This window comes from Poromitra crassiceps (genome assembly GCF_964638095.1).
Source record: "Poromitra crassiceps genome assembly, chromosome: 7".
NCBI lineage: Eukaryota > Metazoa > Chordata > Actinopteri > Beryciformes > Melamphaidae > Poromitra > Poromitra crassiceps.
This window is the reverse complement of record NC_139628.1, coordinates 28,346,888-28,362,840: the sequence shown is the minus strand read 5'-3', so window position 1 is coordinate 28,362,840 and position 15,953 is coordinate 28,346,888. Positions and strand designations below refer to the sequence as shown.

General features: G+C 44.5%; 2 protein-coding genes across 3 annotated transcripts in view; one reads left to right on the top strand and one right to left on the bottom strand.

Moving 5' to 3' along the window:
* Positions 1–506: 506 nt before the first annotated feature.
* Positions 507–4,142, bottom strand: LOC310779517 (cell division cycle protein 20 homolog; the record flags this gene model as incomplete). The annotated part of the gene is made up of 10 exons (XM_083640046.1): positions 507–688; positions 1,284–1,401; positions 1,527–1,652; positions 2,104–2,323; positions 2,453–2,547; positions 2,683–2,882; positions 3,319–3,468; positions 3,566–3,662; positions 3,752–3,888; positions 4,046–4,142. The coding sequence occupies 10 exons, from the start codon at positions 4,140–4,142 to the stop codon at positions 507–509; spliced, it is 1,422 nt and encodes a 473-aa protein (XP_083496172.1).
* Positions 4,143–6,099: 1,957 nt separating this feature from the next.
* clcn5b (chloride channel, voltage-sensitive 5b) overlaps positions 6,100–15,953 on the top strand; it is a 67,348-nt gene continuing 57,494 nt past the window's right edge. The window contains exons 1-2 of one of the 2 annotated variants that reach the window (XM_083639688.1): positions 6,100–6,371; positions 7,648–7,803. In XM_083639688.1, coding sequence (XP_083495814.1) covers positions 7,659–7,803 — 145 coding nt within the window. In that variant the 5' untranslated portion in view covers positions 6,100–6,371; positions 7,648–7,658. Of the gene's footprint in view, positions 6,372–7,482; positions 7,564–7,647; positions 7,804–15,953 lie in introns of those variants that run through there. The other variant, XM_083639687.1, reaches the window with a different exon arrangement.

Below are 15,953 nucleotides of genomic sequence, written 5' to 3'. Positions count from 1 at the left end.
TCTCAAAGTGAAGACTACATTTCCCATAAGCCTTGTTGCAAGAGGATGTTTGCTTCTTTGGCGTCTGTCTTTAAAGTTGTGCTTGATGTTACAGGTTGGCAGTGGCAGGGTGACATCACCTGGAATCAGAGATGGTAGTTTCTATACACTGTACCACATGTCAAGTGATCATGTGAATGATGTTTACAATGCATCACAGTCATGATAGGAAGGTTTCTAATGTTCTCAGGAGACCTTACAAAGGCTTTCAGAGCTCATAATGGTTTTTGCAGCATCATTACATAACATATACACTTGATTACCTTAACTAACACATTCACACAGAAGGTGTTAATGAAACACGCAAGGCAAGGTATGTAGAAACATTATTTTTTAATCTAAAAACACAAAAACAAATACATTAAAACAATTGGAAAAACATTTTAAAAAAGTGCAACATAACAAATCTATTTACATGCGACTCCCCAGCAGGGAATGATAATCCGATAGACTATATATTATATAGTCTATCGGATTATCATCCCCCGCAGTATGCTGCTCGCCCTGTCACGTCCAGTCCTGTCTGTGGCCTTCTCTACAGGGTCCCTCACAAAGCTGTTCCACAGACGAAGAGTCTCATCAGCCCCAATCGTAGCGCATGTGGAGTTGTCTGGGCTCAGAGTGGCATGAAGAACTCTGTCATCATGGCCTAAAAGAAGAGAAAGTGCACTTATTAGCTTAGAACAGCAAAAGCATGAACGACAAGACTGCTTTGAAATGTTAGCTGGTGGTTCCCTTTTAAAAAGCCCCAAGTATGGGGCGTCCGGGTAGTGTAGCGGTAGACTCCCTGCCCACCAACACGAGGGTCGCAGGTTCACGCCCACGTGTTACCTCCGGCTTGGTTGGGCGTCCATACACGCACGATTGGCTGTGTCTGCGGGTGGGAAGCCGGATTGGCGGTATGTGTCCTGGTCACAGCGGAAGGGGACTGGAAGGGAACTGGTGGGAATAGCGTGAGAATCTGGGGGGAAAAAATGTCTGGGCGAGTATCAGACAAGTTTTAAGATTCTCCCCCCTTCACTCCACATTGTACTTGGCCAATTTCCCCTGCTGTCCCGGTCATTGCTCCACCCCACCAGCCGCGTCTTTTCACCCGAGACAGAGTTTCACCAGCGTGTGAGAGGATCACGCTATTCCCCCAGTTCCCCTCCTGTTCGACTTCAAACCTGCAACCTTCGTGATGATAGGCAGGGAATCTACTGCTGCACCACCCGGACACACCCACTGTCGTGACAAGAACTTACCATTGAGCTCTGCAACTTTGGAGAGGGATGGGTACTTCCAGATAACAACATTGTTGCTGGTGAGTCCATGGGTGGAAAGCAGCTCCTTGTAGTTGGGCGCAAACACCAGGGAAGAGATCTGAAAGGCAAAGACATCACATAGGTTAAGTCACAAAATAAAGAAAGTACACAGTGAATCATCGACTGACAGTAACCATCAACATCATATGAAGGGACTAGATGGGCTGAAAGTTGCACGGTTACCTGGGACTGAGTGTCAAGTGAGCTGAGGCAGGAGCCACTGTTCACATTCCAGACGCGGATGTGTCGGTCACTGGTCCCACCTCCAGAAGCAAGGATGTTCCGCTGCCATGGACACCAGGCCAAAGCCTAAGACAACATGGCAAAATAAATGAATACGATTGTCAGAATTGACAGCATGATCTGATGTACAAGTCCCACTGCCAGGGTTTAGAACCAGAGGTGCCCAAATGCTTTCCTATGAAGGGCCACAAATTCATCTGGAAGGAGGGCAGCGGGGCCAAAAATTAATACTGACGTTAAGTGAAAATGTGTTATATTTTTGTAGACTATTCTAATAAAAAAAAATAAAAAAAAAGTATTTTCTCTGTTTAACAGTAATTTCATCAGTTAGATTTAGAGTTGATGGATTCCTTAGGTCTTCTAGTTTCATCTTCTAAGTATCATCACTCTAGCTTTTTTTTTTAAATGAGCCCGCCACAGCCTCTGAAAAACAATATTGTGTGTGTGTGTGTGTGTGAAAAATAGAGAGTAAAAACAACAATGTGGTTTGTTTGGTTGTCAGGGTGAAGCTGCTCACCTTGACAGCTCCTTGGTGCTGGTTCCAGCAGCGGAGCGACTGGCGGTGATTCACGCCGGGCCACACGTTCACCAGGTTGTCGGCGCCGCCGCTGGCCAGGTACTTCCCGTCAGGAGACCACTGCAGACCGCACACCTCGTCAGTGTGACCCCTCAGCGTGGAGACGTGGTGGTCCGCCACCCTCACATCATGGTGGTGGATGAGTCCTGAGCTGGAGCCACTGAGGGAGAGTGTAAAAAAAAATATATATATATATATTTAAACACATTTTGCCCCCCGAGCCCCTCGTTAACTTCCTACCCTGTAGCCAGTGACAGTTATAGACACAAGTGTCGGACAGAGACTGTACCTGGTCAGAACGTGTTCATTCCAAGATAAGCAACCAACTCTCCCCACGTGGCCGGCCATGTTGCGTAGACGCTTCCGGGTCTCCACATCCCACAACTGAGGGAAGGAAAATATAAGAACAATTGTCCATTAGAGTGCACTCTGTAATGAAGCCAAGACTCAGTTGTGTGTGTGTGTGTGTGTGTGTGTGTGTGTGTGTGTGTGTGTGTGTGTGTGTGTTAGCCTGCTCACCTGAACTTTGCAGTCACTGGTGCCGATGGCCAGGTAGCGAGCCTCTTTGGCCCACGACACTGAAGTGATGTAGCCCTCTTCTTCACCATCCATCTTCATGAGCTCAGTGACGTCTCCCTCAGTGTGATCCCACACGTAGACACTGTCACCGAGAGCCACAGCAAGAAGGTCGCGACTGCCCCAGTCAAGTAGACTCAGATCTGGGAGAAGTGGGACCAAATGAAAGCTTGTTAAGTACAAAAGGGCTCCCCCCCAACAACCCAATATGCAAACTTTATATTTATTTATTTATAAATTTATAAAGATATGAAACTTGAGAAAAGCAATCAAATCTTGACAAGCATCCAAAACAATTAATTGCAGGGATGCAAACTCATGCAGAGTGATAAAAGGTGACAGATACACAAAACCACTCAGAAATCATTAACTACCGTAATTACCGTAATGATTTCTGAGTGGTAATATAAATCAATGAATGGCCTAATTATTAGACCATTAATTGACTCTAATACCCATGTCACCAGGCCAACAACTAAACCCAAAAACCCAAGAAATGCATGTACATTACTAGGAATAAATCACCACTCTTTGCCACCCGCCCAGTCATAGAAATATGAAGTTAGATGAGAAACTCACAGAAATCATTCCTGAGCTCAGGGCAATCAAGGGTTCGGTCAGCAGCAGTTGATATGTGTCTGGTCTTCTTGACACAAGCTGGGGCCGTGGCTTGACCGGAGAGGACTTTCACATTGTTCCGTCGATAGCCTGTAAACTTGTCCTGATAGCCTGTAAATGAGAGGAAAACTAATTATACACCGTTCACTTTCCCTGCTCGGGTCGTCATACAGTTGCCAGACAGCATCAGTAATGTAAAATGCTATACCTCCTGGATCAAACAGTGGCTTCCCTTCCAGGTTCAGGATCTTCGCCTCTTCAATGTCGAACCCATTGAGTGCGACAGACCAGGCTTTCCGGTTCTCCTGCAAAAGACACATAGCTTAGTCAATAACATGCCTATAAAATACAGGCCAGACATACTGTAAACTTTAGAGTATCAAAGCAAACTGACCAGTGCTCCCATAGGATCTTTTGTGTCGACAGGATCAGCCTCCTTTGTCAGAAGGAAGTTTGCCACCTCCATTTGTTTGGGATTTCTGGTGGGAATGAAGCGGTCACCTCCAACTTTGGAACAGGTGCGTTTTTTGCCTTTACATAGGAGAAGTATTTAATTGGTTAACAGTTTTCAGAAACTTTTACTAAAAGAGATCCAACACCACAATCTGTTTGACAAGTCTGCTGAAGACTAAACATTATACTGGAAGGCATCCATACAAATTATATTTCAATCATGTGAGCAACTTACCTGGAGTTTTCCTCCGCGTTTTTGCAGGTGACAAAACATTTGGAGGCGTTGAGTCGCTGGCCTCCTTTCGCCACCTCGCCATGTTGGTGATCCTCATGTCGTTATGCAGCAGTCTGAAAGTAAACGTTCGCTAGCATGAGAGACGAGGAGAGCAGTTAACGCTATTTAACACGTTCATTCACATTTAGCTCAAATGTAAACAGTAAACTGGTGGGCTTAACCAGTTGACTTAAGTTTCATTTCATGAAAAATAGCAGCAGTTACATTCGTTAGTTAACCGTAAGGTTCATTAGCTAACCATACTACTCAATGTCAAATTTGCTAAACTACATTATGCTACCGTTGTGCGAAGAAGGCCTAAACATGGTCGTCCGTCCGCCTCGAATTGGAGCCGTCTGGCGGCGCCAGCGAGCCCTACATGCTAACGTTAACGTTAGCATAGATGTAGCGTTCGTTAGCTCACAACTTACAGTAACATACTGTACAGATTTACTGATTACATTAATCCACTATTAAATGCAATGTTTTGTCTTTTAGCTTGTAGAATTCACTAACCTCTCTGAGAAGAAATGTGCTCCAAGTCGGTCAGTGCTCAGTAGTTTGTTGTTGATAGTATGATTACTCGCTCTCTCTCTCTCTCGCTCTCTCTCAATTTCCAACACGTTATACCAAGAGTTTGTCATCATATGACGGGGAAGGCTTGCGCCAGCGTTTATATCTATTTTTTAAATGCCGAAAGCGGTGCGGTGATTGGTTACTGTAACAACGGCGAAAATGCATGTATGTGATTGGCGGAGAAAACCTCGTTGGTTCGCCTCCTCGGGACGGGCCATGGAGACGCGAAAAATGGGGTAGGGAAAATTTGTATCGCCATCTAGTGGCAAGTTAAATCACAACAATAACATGGCATCATTCAGCAAGTAATCAGCAGCTACCACTGACTCCCATTCATTTTTCATAGCAGTTTCAGATTTGCCCGATTCAAACTAGCCTATCAAAAAATGTCAAAGAAGCATTACACAGTTGAATCCAAGAATAAAGGAGTCCAAAGTCTAAATTATAGCTGTATGGAGGCTTTAGAGTGCATAGTGTTTATGTAGGCCTACCTTTAAAATACTGATAATAATATGTAGGCTATAATGTGCATTTGATAGGCTAAATAAAATCAAAGACTTCTGACACTGAGTGTTTAACATTAGGCCTAGCCTGATCAATCAATCAATCAATCAGTCAGTTTTATTTTGAGTGCAAAATCACACCAAGGTGTCTAATTAATAATCAATTAAAAGAAAATTAACAGCGAATAATTAATAATAGCCTACAATGAACATAACAAAAAAAGTTAATGGTTGAATATAATGATGAATACAACTCGATCATAGGCTACTAGGTTTATAAAATGCTGGGCTTTAGTAGGTTCTTAATCATACAGGTCTTCATTAGATGTGATCTCAACAATGTTAATAATTAAAGGTGATAAGAGACTGATGATACATTTTGTTTCCATGCTGTAGGGCCAAGAGTCGTTGATCAAGTAGATCTACTTGATCCAGACTCGAGTCTGGCAAGCGAGAGACTGATAAATCGAGCTGCTCCTCTGACCCAGCTGGAGAGATTACCGTATCTCATGACTCGACTGATTTTCCTGGCATGGGCATGGGAAACACATCCTGCCGTTCAGCTCCTGCAATGCAGCTATACAGACAGGAAGTTACGTTTGCCTTCAAAATAAAACTAACGTTCACCGCGTAAAAACATTGACCTCAATGTTAGAAAAAGGAGGATTAGCTATGGTACACACAGAACACCAAAAGTGATAAATATTATAATGCTAATCTGACGTTTAGATTATACGTGAAATGAAGCTAAAATAAACGTCTTCTTTTTTGTTAAAGATAATTCCCATAAATACCGGTTTTATTTTGAAAGTTCTGATCGGAATTCTCTATCAATCTCATTCGTTATTTCGGCTAACTTGACAGTAGTCTGACGTCCGCACAGAATAGCTGGCAACTTTACAAGACAAAAACAAGGCGGGGAGTGGATTACTTTACGCTGTTTACTCATTGTACGTGTCCAAACAATAGTAGTGTATATGATGGCAGGCTTTAGAGCCGCTCATGGGTTTTAAAAATCGTCGTTTTCGGAGAGAATGACGCAGGATTTCCGAGGAGCAGTCTTCGGTGGAGCGAAGTTTACATTGGCTCTGTGTTGACATAACAAGCAGCAGCCTACAGTAAAGACGACGCTGAGGCTAATCACAGTCACAAGATAGACTTCTGAGCAGAGCTTAGCTAACGCCTGGGCGACCGCTGCTTCTTCACAGGTACCGTCAGGCCTTATTTTCTTATTTCTCTGTCTTATTACTCGTTTTAACGCCAATACCGCCGTCGTAGCTAACAACAACGGTTATTTTGTGAGTTTGTTTGACAGGTAACGTTGTCGTCTTGCTCTCACGAGAATAATACCGGTAGCTAGGCTAATAACGATTCAAGCTAGGCTTTCAAGCAGCTAACGTTACGTTGCTACAGTAGGAGGTTTTCATCATCTGGTGTGGGTGGCTTATTGCGGAAACTCGAATACTGTCAGTTCACGTGAGTTACTAAAGTAACGTTTTGAGGTAACGTTACTTGTCATTAATTTGACCACTCTTACTTGAACTACTTGTGCATTACCATTTTATGCTCGGGGATTTTTTTTTTTTTACTCCACTGCCTTTGTTTGAAAACGTAGTTTAATAACGTTAGTTACTTTTCAGATTCAGATTAGAGTGCAAACTATATTCAACTAGCTAATCAGTTGTGATGCCTTCATTATAGATGACTGTAAGCTAATACAGTTAATGTTATGTGGAAAATCAGCCCACCTTCCATCTAAACATGAAATGCTTACACACGAATAAACCAATCATTATAATTCAATTATTATTCTGAAATCATTCTGCATCGTGAGCCTACATGTTGCTTAAAGTACATTTTGATGCCAATAACTTTTGTACGTTTACTTAGCATTTTGAATGCAAGACTGTTTTACTTGTGTAACAGAGGTATGTTTATACTGTGGTGTTTCTACTTTTACAAGATCGAAGAAGAAGAAGTACTTCTTCCACCACTGCCTACCACCTTGAAGTAGTAGCAGGTTTTCATCTGGTGTGGGTGCTGTCAGACACCGGTTACTTACAACAGAGGCACTATATTAATAGCACTTATGCAGAATAAGAGCGGAACTAGTTGCTAAACTTCCCTCGAAGTAACTGCCTTCATCATTGCTGTCTGCGCGGAGTTGGGGGCTTGTTTTGGTGACTGGGCCAGCTGTGGTCCGGAGGCTGTTTCACAAGAGGCGGGGGGGGGAGGCTGTTTCACAAGAACCCGCTGTCATTATTTTCATCAATACAGAGGAAAGACAACTAGTCTTCTTTCCCTGCAGACAGTCGCTGTTGCTGAAGCCGCACGACCTTTTGGTGACAATGTTTAAATATTGGACGAGCTTGTATCAGAAATACACGTCTGAAATCATAGGTAACGTTCCAGTAAAGCTACTGTGTAGAGGCAAGTCCAGATGCCGCTTCGCAAAATGACCCCTCCTTTTTATTTTGTAAACAGAATTCAGAAGGATGGACAACTCCGGATACAGCACGGGGAGTTTCGACGGCCTTCATCACCCCAGTGACGATGACGACGATGAGATGGTGGACATTGCTGGAGCCACGCTGGACTTCTCCGGCACGGACGACGTCCCTCCCCTCAGCTCAGCCTCAGGTAAGCCGGCTGCGACCAGGGGTTCACTACGTGGATTTGCTTCATTCAAATATTGCGGTGGGCTTTTGGGATGAACAGGTTCTCTTATCAAACCTGTGCAAACAAGTGAGTGTGGATGCTGTAACGTTGTGAAAACCATTTTAGAATGATCCTACGACTGAAATGTCACAGAAAAGCGATCCCAGTGCCTAGGAATATAACAGCATAGTGACAGCATAGGAGAAAACAACAACATATCATTTCCTTTAAGGTCATTGTAGCTTCAGTATTGAGTAGCACAGTTTTGTTGCACTACATTTGCATATTAAAACAAGCATAAAAAGGCTGTTTTGTAGGTTGACAGAATGTCTGCAGGTCCTTAAAAAGTCGGATAAATTACTAAGTTACCTAGATTTAAGGCATAAAAAAGTATTAAAATGCATTAACCATTAACCATTTCACCATGCAATGGCAGGTTTCCTTTAAGCTGCATGTCTACTCTTAGCATAGAGAGAACAGGGTTAGGGGTTCAATAAATATGCATCGTATCCGTTTTGCTAATCACAAATTAATTGGACTTCATATCCATCAACAACTAATGACCAGTTACCACTTGTCATTTATAGTTTCAGAACTTTCAAAAGAAGTAGGCTGGTGGTTACGGCAGCCTTGTTTCCTATTTGATTATTTATTTTCAATTGGTCTTAAATTAAAAGGGTCCAGTGTGTCTATCTATTTGTTGTTTCTAGTGGAAAAGGCCTGTTGCAGGCTAGGCGTTTGTGGCGTAGGCTAGTGGAAAAGGCCTGTTGCAGGCTAGGCGTTTGTGGCGTAGGCTAGTGGAAAGGCCTGTTGCAGGCTAGGCGTTTGTGGCGTAGGCTAGTGGAAAAGGCCTGTTGCAGGCTAGGCGTTTGTGGCGTAGGCTAGTGGAAAGGCCTGTTGCAGGCTAGGCGTTTGTGGCTTAGGCTAATTGCTAAATATGAGAAATGGAGTAGGAAGGAAAGGATGGCTTGAGTTCATTCATTTCAGAGTCCAATGCGTGTCCGTTGGTTGTCCAAGGTAGTTCTCTACTGATAAGATATATCTCCACTATTGCAGGGCTGTGTGTGTGTGTGTGTGTGTGTGTGTGTGTGTGTGTGTGTGTGTGTGTGTGTGTGTGTGTGCTTGTGTGTGTGTGCTTGTGTGCATGCGTCAATGAATTGCTTGCAGTCACACATCTTTGAATCATCAGTTACTCCACTCACTTTCTTGCTGTCTCTCTCGCTCTCTTTGTTTCTCTCTCTCTCTCTCTCTCTGTCACACACACTGGGGGAACATACTGTCACGTGTGTCAAACCGATTGAAACTATTTTGTCATGGTCTGACATCAAATCAGGAACTTATTACACTGTGACATACTGTCAAAACAACCATTGAAAGTGAGTACGGTAGTACTAGCATTATAGAGTAGCATTTGTATGAGTAGCCTGGTTAAGTTCCTCTCATGTGACTTCTGTACCGGAGCTGCGCGGTTACTGCTGATGTCATCGTAATGTCAAACTCCTATTGGCCGGAGTTTTCAGTAAAAAGGTTTTGCAGTCACTAGAGACGAGCTGCGTCTGACCGCTTTGTGCTTGTGTCATCATGATCTAATCCATATTTTCTTATTCCAGTGAACTGCTGGACTTAGAGTATACAGACTATTATATACTGTATTATATACTAGTATATACTGTATGTAGAGTGATATGTCGTTTACTACTTATTGTATGTTCTGCACTTGAAGAGAGCCATTTTCCATGTCAAAATTAATTGTGTTGTGACATATCTCCTGGCACCAAGACCACTTCCTTCCTGCATATTTGTTGTACTTGTTGTACTGCCCACTTTAAGAATTCACATGTTGGGGCGTCTGGGTAGTGTAGCGGTAAAAGAACTCGCCTACTACAGCGGAGACGCGGGTTCAATTCCCGACAGCGGTACCTCCGGCTTGGCCAGACGTTCCTATAGACACAATTGGCCGTGGGAAGCCGGTGGGATATGAGTCCTGGTCACTGCACGAGTGCCTCCTCTGGTCGGGTGGGCTGCCGCCTGTTCCGGGGGGGGGGAGGAGAACCGGGGGGAATAGCATGATCCTGCCGTGCGCTACGTACATCTTGCCTGGTGAAACTCCTCCATCATCCTTTCTGTAACAGGGACCGGTTTGGAACAGGGCTACTGTCTCTCATGACGTCACACCCCGGTGGTTGCTGCTGGTATTGTCATTTTGATGCATCTCTCTTTCCTCATCTACATGTAAACAGAAAGAGACCTCCTCCACCGAAGCCTAATACAACAACAACAGAACATTTCCCCATACGCCTTTTCAGTCTCCTAAAACACCACAAAGTCTACATTATGTCTTCTGTCAATAACCACGACCTGGATACTCCTGATGTCACAAGCCTAAAGCTTGCTTTATACTCGCTGTGCCGCGAAGGGCGTGGGGGAGGAGCGAGGGCCGCAAGCGTCAAATGACGCCAATGTGTTGGGCGCGACCTCCGTAGGCCGCCCACCGCGTACCTGAATATTTTTCTCACAGCGCGACCTCCGCACGGCTTCTCTCCAAACATGGCCGCTTTCGAGCCACTGAGCCCTGAACACTGAGCTGTGTTTTCGCCACATTTCTTGACCCATGTGGTAGGCTAAACTTTGATTTGCAACTGTTCATTTTTAGTCATTTCTCCAAGTAAATGTGTTGTGTTGAGAGCATGGTTGAGAGAGATTAAAAGCAGCACAGAGTAGGCTATCAGGGCTGAGAACTGAAACGGCTATTCAGTAAAAACAAGTTTGGTGATTCATTCATGTGTTGATATACGGTCGTTTGAGAGTGAAAGCGCACTCAGTACTGCACATAATAGCGTTTCATTGCGACTTTTCACGGGCTGTTCTCACTATTACCATTGTACAATGTTTGTTGATCACTTGGCTGATCACCACCTTGCGGAGCCTAGCTCGAGTATAATGAGCCCTTAACCAAGACGGATCTGCCTGGGTTCCTGAGAAGACATGAGCATACTTCAACTGCATTAAAAGCAGACTGAACCAGATGTAAATGGCAAAGGAAGGAGCAGTCACTCCCTCCCAGTCACCACCATGACATCACTTAACTGCATCCTCTTTCCTGATACGATCAAAACAACATCCAAGACAAAACATGATAGAATGACCTCCAGGTCCGTTCAGTACATGAACACATATATGACTAAAAGATGACTTGGCTTTCCTACAACAGAGCGCTGTCACATGTGAATGAGCTGGTGATGTCACTGTGATGTCACTGTGATGTCATCACCCTGAGTTTGCTCTTTTGCACTCGTCTAAACGGAGAGATAAGACTCTTTCCAGGAGGGGGAAGGTCAGGACATTTTTATCTGAATGGATATTGCTGCTGACGACTGAAAACCATTGACTGTATTTCCGCTGTCGGCTTTTCAGGAACAAAGAAACACAGGCTTGTCTTTATTTACAACCCTGTATTTTTTTATTATGTATGTATTATTATTATTATTATTATTACTTTTTTATTCTTTTCTGATTTCCCCCTATCTTTCTCCCCAATTGTACTCGCCTGGTCAATTTCCCCCTGTTGCCCTGGTCGCTGCTCCACCCCCTGCTGCTGATCTGGGGAGAGCCGTAGACTAGCACCATGCTTCCTCCGACACATGCGCAGTTGCCAGCCGTTTCTTTTCACCCGACAGTGGGGAGCTTCACCGGCAGGACGTAGCACGTGGGAGGATCGCGCTATTCCCACCAGTTGCCTTCCGCCCGACCCCCGACCAGGCGCCCTGACCGACCAGAGGAGGCGCTAGTGCAGCGATCAGGACACATACCCCCCAATCCGCCTTCCCACCCGCAGACACGGCCAATCTGCCTGTATGGACGCCCGACTATTCCCCCCTGTGTGTGTGTGTGTGTGTGTGTGTCTCCTAACTGCTCATTAGTGCACACTGACACAACCACTTGAACTTGGTCACCCATGAACAAGTGGAGAGTTTGTTTACAGAAGTTGCCACGTTACTGTTCACATGAGCCAGCGTTTTTTACTGCAGCTGTCATCGTTTCAACTTGTATAACCTGTTGCCTGCCTGGCCTTGTGGCAGCCTCATGCTATTCACCTTATGTAGCCCCGCCCACTTGACCCGTTTGTGTTACGACTTCCTGTTCAAACTAAACGCCGGCTGTTTTACCTGCTCAAATCAGAGATGGTCTCTGCTCAAAGCTAGTGACTCACTGGAAGCAGGCTGCAGGGATAAGCTCTGCCACAGGAAGTGTAAACAATCGCTTCCGATTGTGTTTACACTTCCTGTTAGTCTCTCAAGCCAGACTGTCTCTTCTACATAAGGTGAATAGAGAGGAGAGTTTGTACCTGGAGGGTTGCTGGTTCAAATACATGACGAGTGAACAAGACGTCGCCGATCCTTCCATCAGCATGTACTGCACCAACAAAGTGCTCTTGAGCAAGGCACAGACATAACCTGCTCAAATGGCAGTGCCGACTTGCCAACCGAGTCCCTGTTATTCAACACAGGCAGGCTAATTTGGCTGAAAATACTTATAAAACAAACACAAACCAAACACATTTTTGAAATACTTTTGATTCCTTATACAGCAAAGTTGAAGGTGCCACATGTAGTATTTTGTGTTGATCACAATATGTAGACCACATTCTTCTAAAACCCATTGCTTCCTGACTCAAAGATCAAGTTTCAAGCTTGAAGTAGAAGAATGGACGTAAGCCCTTGATAACAACATTATGCACTCAGACAAGATGAACATGCAGGTAGAATAGAATACAATCGCACAACTGCATGGAATAAAGTTGTGTATTAACTCATTGAGTGCCAATGACGTCGAACGACGTCAAATCAAATAGTAACGTAGAGTGCCAATGACGTCTAAAGACGGCAAATGCGTTTTTTGACGGTGGGACGTGGATCAAAGCCTCCTGCATCTCCTGTAAAAATATTGGAGCTATTGAAGGTGTATAACCTATTTTACGGACCCATTAGGTGGCGACAGTGCTCTCCAGATTAGAGAAAGTTGAGGAAAAACAGCAGAAAAAGCCGTGATGAAAGAGAAACCGATGCATGAGCCAGAGTGGCACAGATTGCTCTGGCTGGAGCTAACGTTAGCTGCGAACAGCAGTCAATCCGCTCCCACAACTGAGCCCCGCTGTCTCTGCTGCGATAGTTTCTCCACACGATTAGCCACCAGAAAAGAAAACCAAAGCCAAACCATTCTCATGAGAATGGTTTGGCTTTTCAGTGTCGCGCTGGGAGCCGGCGCACAAGGCGGAGCGCTCCGAAAATAGACTGGGTGCAGCGCACTTTGAAACGCGCAGCAGAAAGCCTAGAATCGGACGCAGCTTCATCCCAGCTCACAACCGAAACCCCAGAAACGCAGACGAACTCAGCGAGCCCGATCCAGACTCCCCCGACGAGCGGCCGCCATCCGAACGTGGATCCGCAGGCAGCAGAGCCTGCCATAGCAGGCAGCAGAGACTCGCCTGACACACGCAGCAGAGCGAGCAGAGCCACCAGAGACACTCCCACGGAGGAGGAGTTTGGAGTTGAGGGGGGTGGGGGTGCTGTTTTATTGAAGGAAATTACTGTTCAGATGTTTCAGGTCAGAAAATATTAGCTTCAGAGTCAGTGATTTGCTTGAAATGCTTCATTTCACAAAAGGCTCATTATCTCAGCTTCTAGATGGAAACGTCTGTTTTTGGTGAAATCAACCTATCTTCTCCGGCTGATAACTAAAGAACGGAAAATGATATCAATAAACTTTTTTTTGCTGATGATAGAAGAGAGTCTCATCGTTCTTTGGGCGTGTTCGGTGTTTACATAGTAATATCACACAATATTCTGTGGGCCTCGAGAAATCACTGAAAACGCTCTGAAACTCTGGCACTGGGAGCGTCCGTTCTCCAAAAGTGGCTGGCACTCAATGAGTTAACTTGGAAAGCAAAAGGTGGTGCTAATTTATTGATGTTAAAATGCTACACGTAGCAGTTAGCAAGTTATAGCCTACATGCTGATGTCCTCTCTCCATCGTTAATATTGCCCAACTCGTTTTCTGAAAATCTTTGTATGGGTCACTCTGCTCAACATGTAAAGTGCTGACTCCCTCCTTGTGTTAACGTTGTGCAGTGAAGGGGGAAGTGAGAGTGACTGCTCTGCTCATGATCTGCACAAGAGCAGTTGAAACAAGTAGCTGTGCACGCATCTTCTTTCAGGAAGTGTTTTGAGCAAAACAAACTGTGGAACTTGCAGCACTATGGCCCATTGCCAGATGGAAGTCTACTAACTGATATGTTGTCATTTTGCATGATTTAAAACAAATATTGTCTTAAGTTCTATGCTTCCTTGTAATTGGATAGCACTTAAAAGCCGCCTCCTGTCAGTTTTTCTACCTGTGGAACGGTTGGTGTTCTATTTCAAACGTTCTAACGTTCTATTAGGACCTGCTGTATTCACCTTATTCCTGGACTTACGTTTCCCATGATTCTCAGCGGTTGCCGGGTTGTCGACTTCCTGTTTAGATTTTTTCACTAGCGCGCGCGCGCCGCTATCAAAGAGTGGGGACGTTTGGCTTATTTGATCCGAAATGACTAAAAATAGAAACGTTGTGTGGTTTCCATAGTGGCGATATTTTACAAAAACGAGGTGAATGTCAATTCACTCGTACTGTATGGGCTTATTTTAGCCGAAATTACTAAAAATAGTATGTGGTTGCGCTTTTGTTTTGAAAGCTAAACGTCCAAACCGGAACTCTTATTATTTGGTCATTGAACGGAGCTTTAGCGGTCTCTCTCTTTCAAGGTTCAAGATATTGTCACTCCATTGTACAATTATGCACGTGTGAAATGATTGTGCTGGGGGGCTCCATTACAAGACATAGGTAGGTACAAAGTCACAACAATTATTATGATTATTTTCAGTCTCTTTCACTATGAACGGTCCTGGGTGGAAACAGGCAACCGGCAGCTGGAAACAGGGAGGGAGGGTGTCATGGAAGCGCCCACGGTCTCACCAGGAAACTCGTGAACAGTCGCACGTTATCTGATTCTGCGCCAAAGAAGTCCCGCAGGGATGACATATTTTAGTATGCGGAAGGCGGAAGTCTTCTATGTTGTCTCTTCAGGGGAAAAGTCAACAGGGTTTTAGAATGGGGATTTCGCTTAAATATCTGTGGGTAACACAAGTTTACGGGAGTGGTAATTTGTGTTCAGCAGGATAATCTTCACAAACGTGACTTTTATGACTTTTGAAGCGTTTTCTGAAAATCGCGTAAACCCCCCCCCCCCCCATTTATCTTTCAAAAGTCATAAAACGTGAAAAAAGCAAACAAACTGAAAAAAGAAAAGAAAAAAATAAACAAAAATCGCAATAAATCGTAATATCGAATCGCAATAATCGTAGAATCGCAATACTTAAGAATCGCAATATAAATCGAATCGGCACCCAAGAATCGTGATAGTATCGAATCGGGAGATAAGTGAATCGCCACAGCCCTAATATATATATATATATATATATTAGTTGTTTATTTATTTATTTCATTTTGCCTGTATTTCATAGGATAGTGTGTGCTGGACAGCGACAGGAAAGCAGGGAGAGATAGAGAGGACATGCAGGTCAGATGATCACGGTTATCATTCAACCGGTTATGGTTCCATCCCTGATCTCATGGACATCAAAGTGAATCTAATGTACTGTTAGAAAGGCACATTCCTTCTTTAACCAATTTCCTCTGACTCTTTTATTACCCAATAAATACAGTGTTGAAAACCTGGGCTGGGCAGAGTCATGGCAGTCAGTCAGTCAGCCACTCTTTGGTCTGCTCTGCTCTGCATGTTCCCAAGAAGCTCGTCAAGCCTCACCAGGGTCACACAGCTGGTTCCCATGGCAGCCAGACGTCAGCGGGTCAAAGTTCAAACCCTCACTGTCTCCTCCTGGCAGGAACTATGACGGGGACTGTGTGCGTGTGTGTGTGTGTGTGTTTCCAGAGTTTCCCGTAAGGGCTTAGGACACACACACACACACACACACACACAGGTACGTCTGCTGCTACCACCTTAGCAGCAGTTCACCTGTAAATAAATGTATGCTAGCTAGTTAAGTGGGGAAAGGAGCAGGTGTCCACCTTCATAT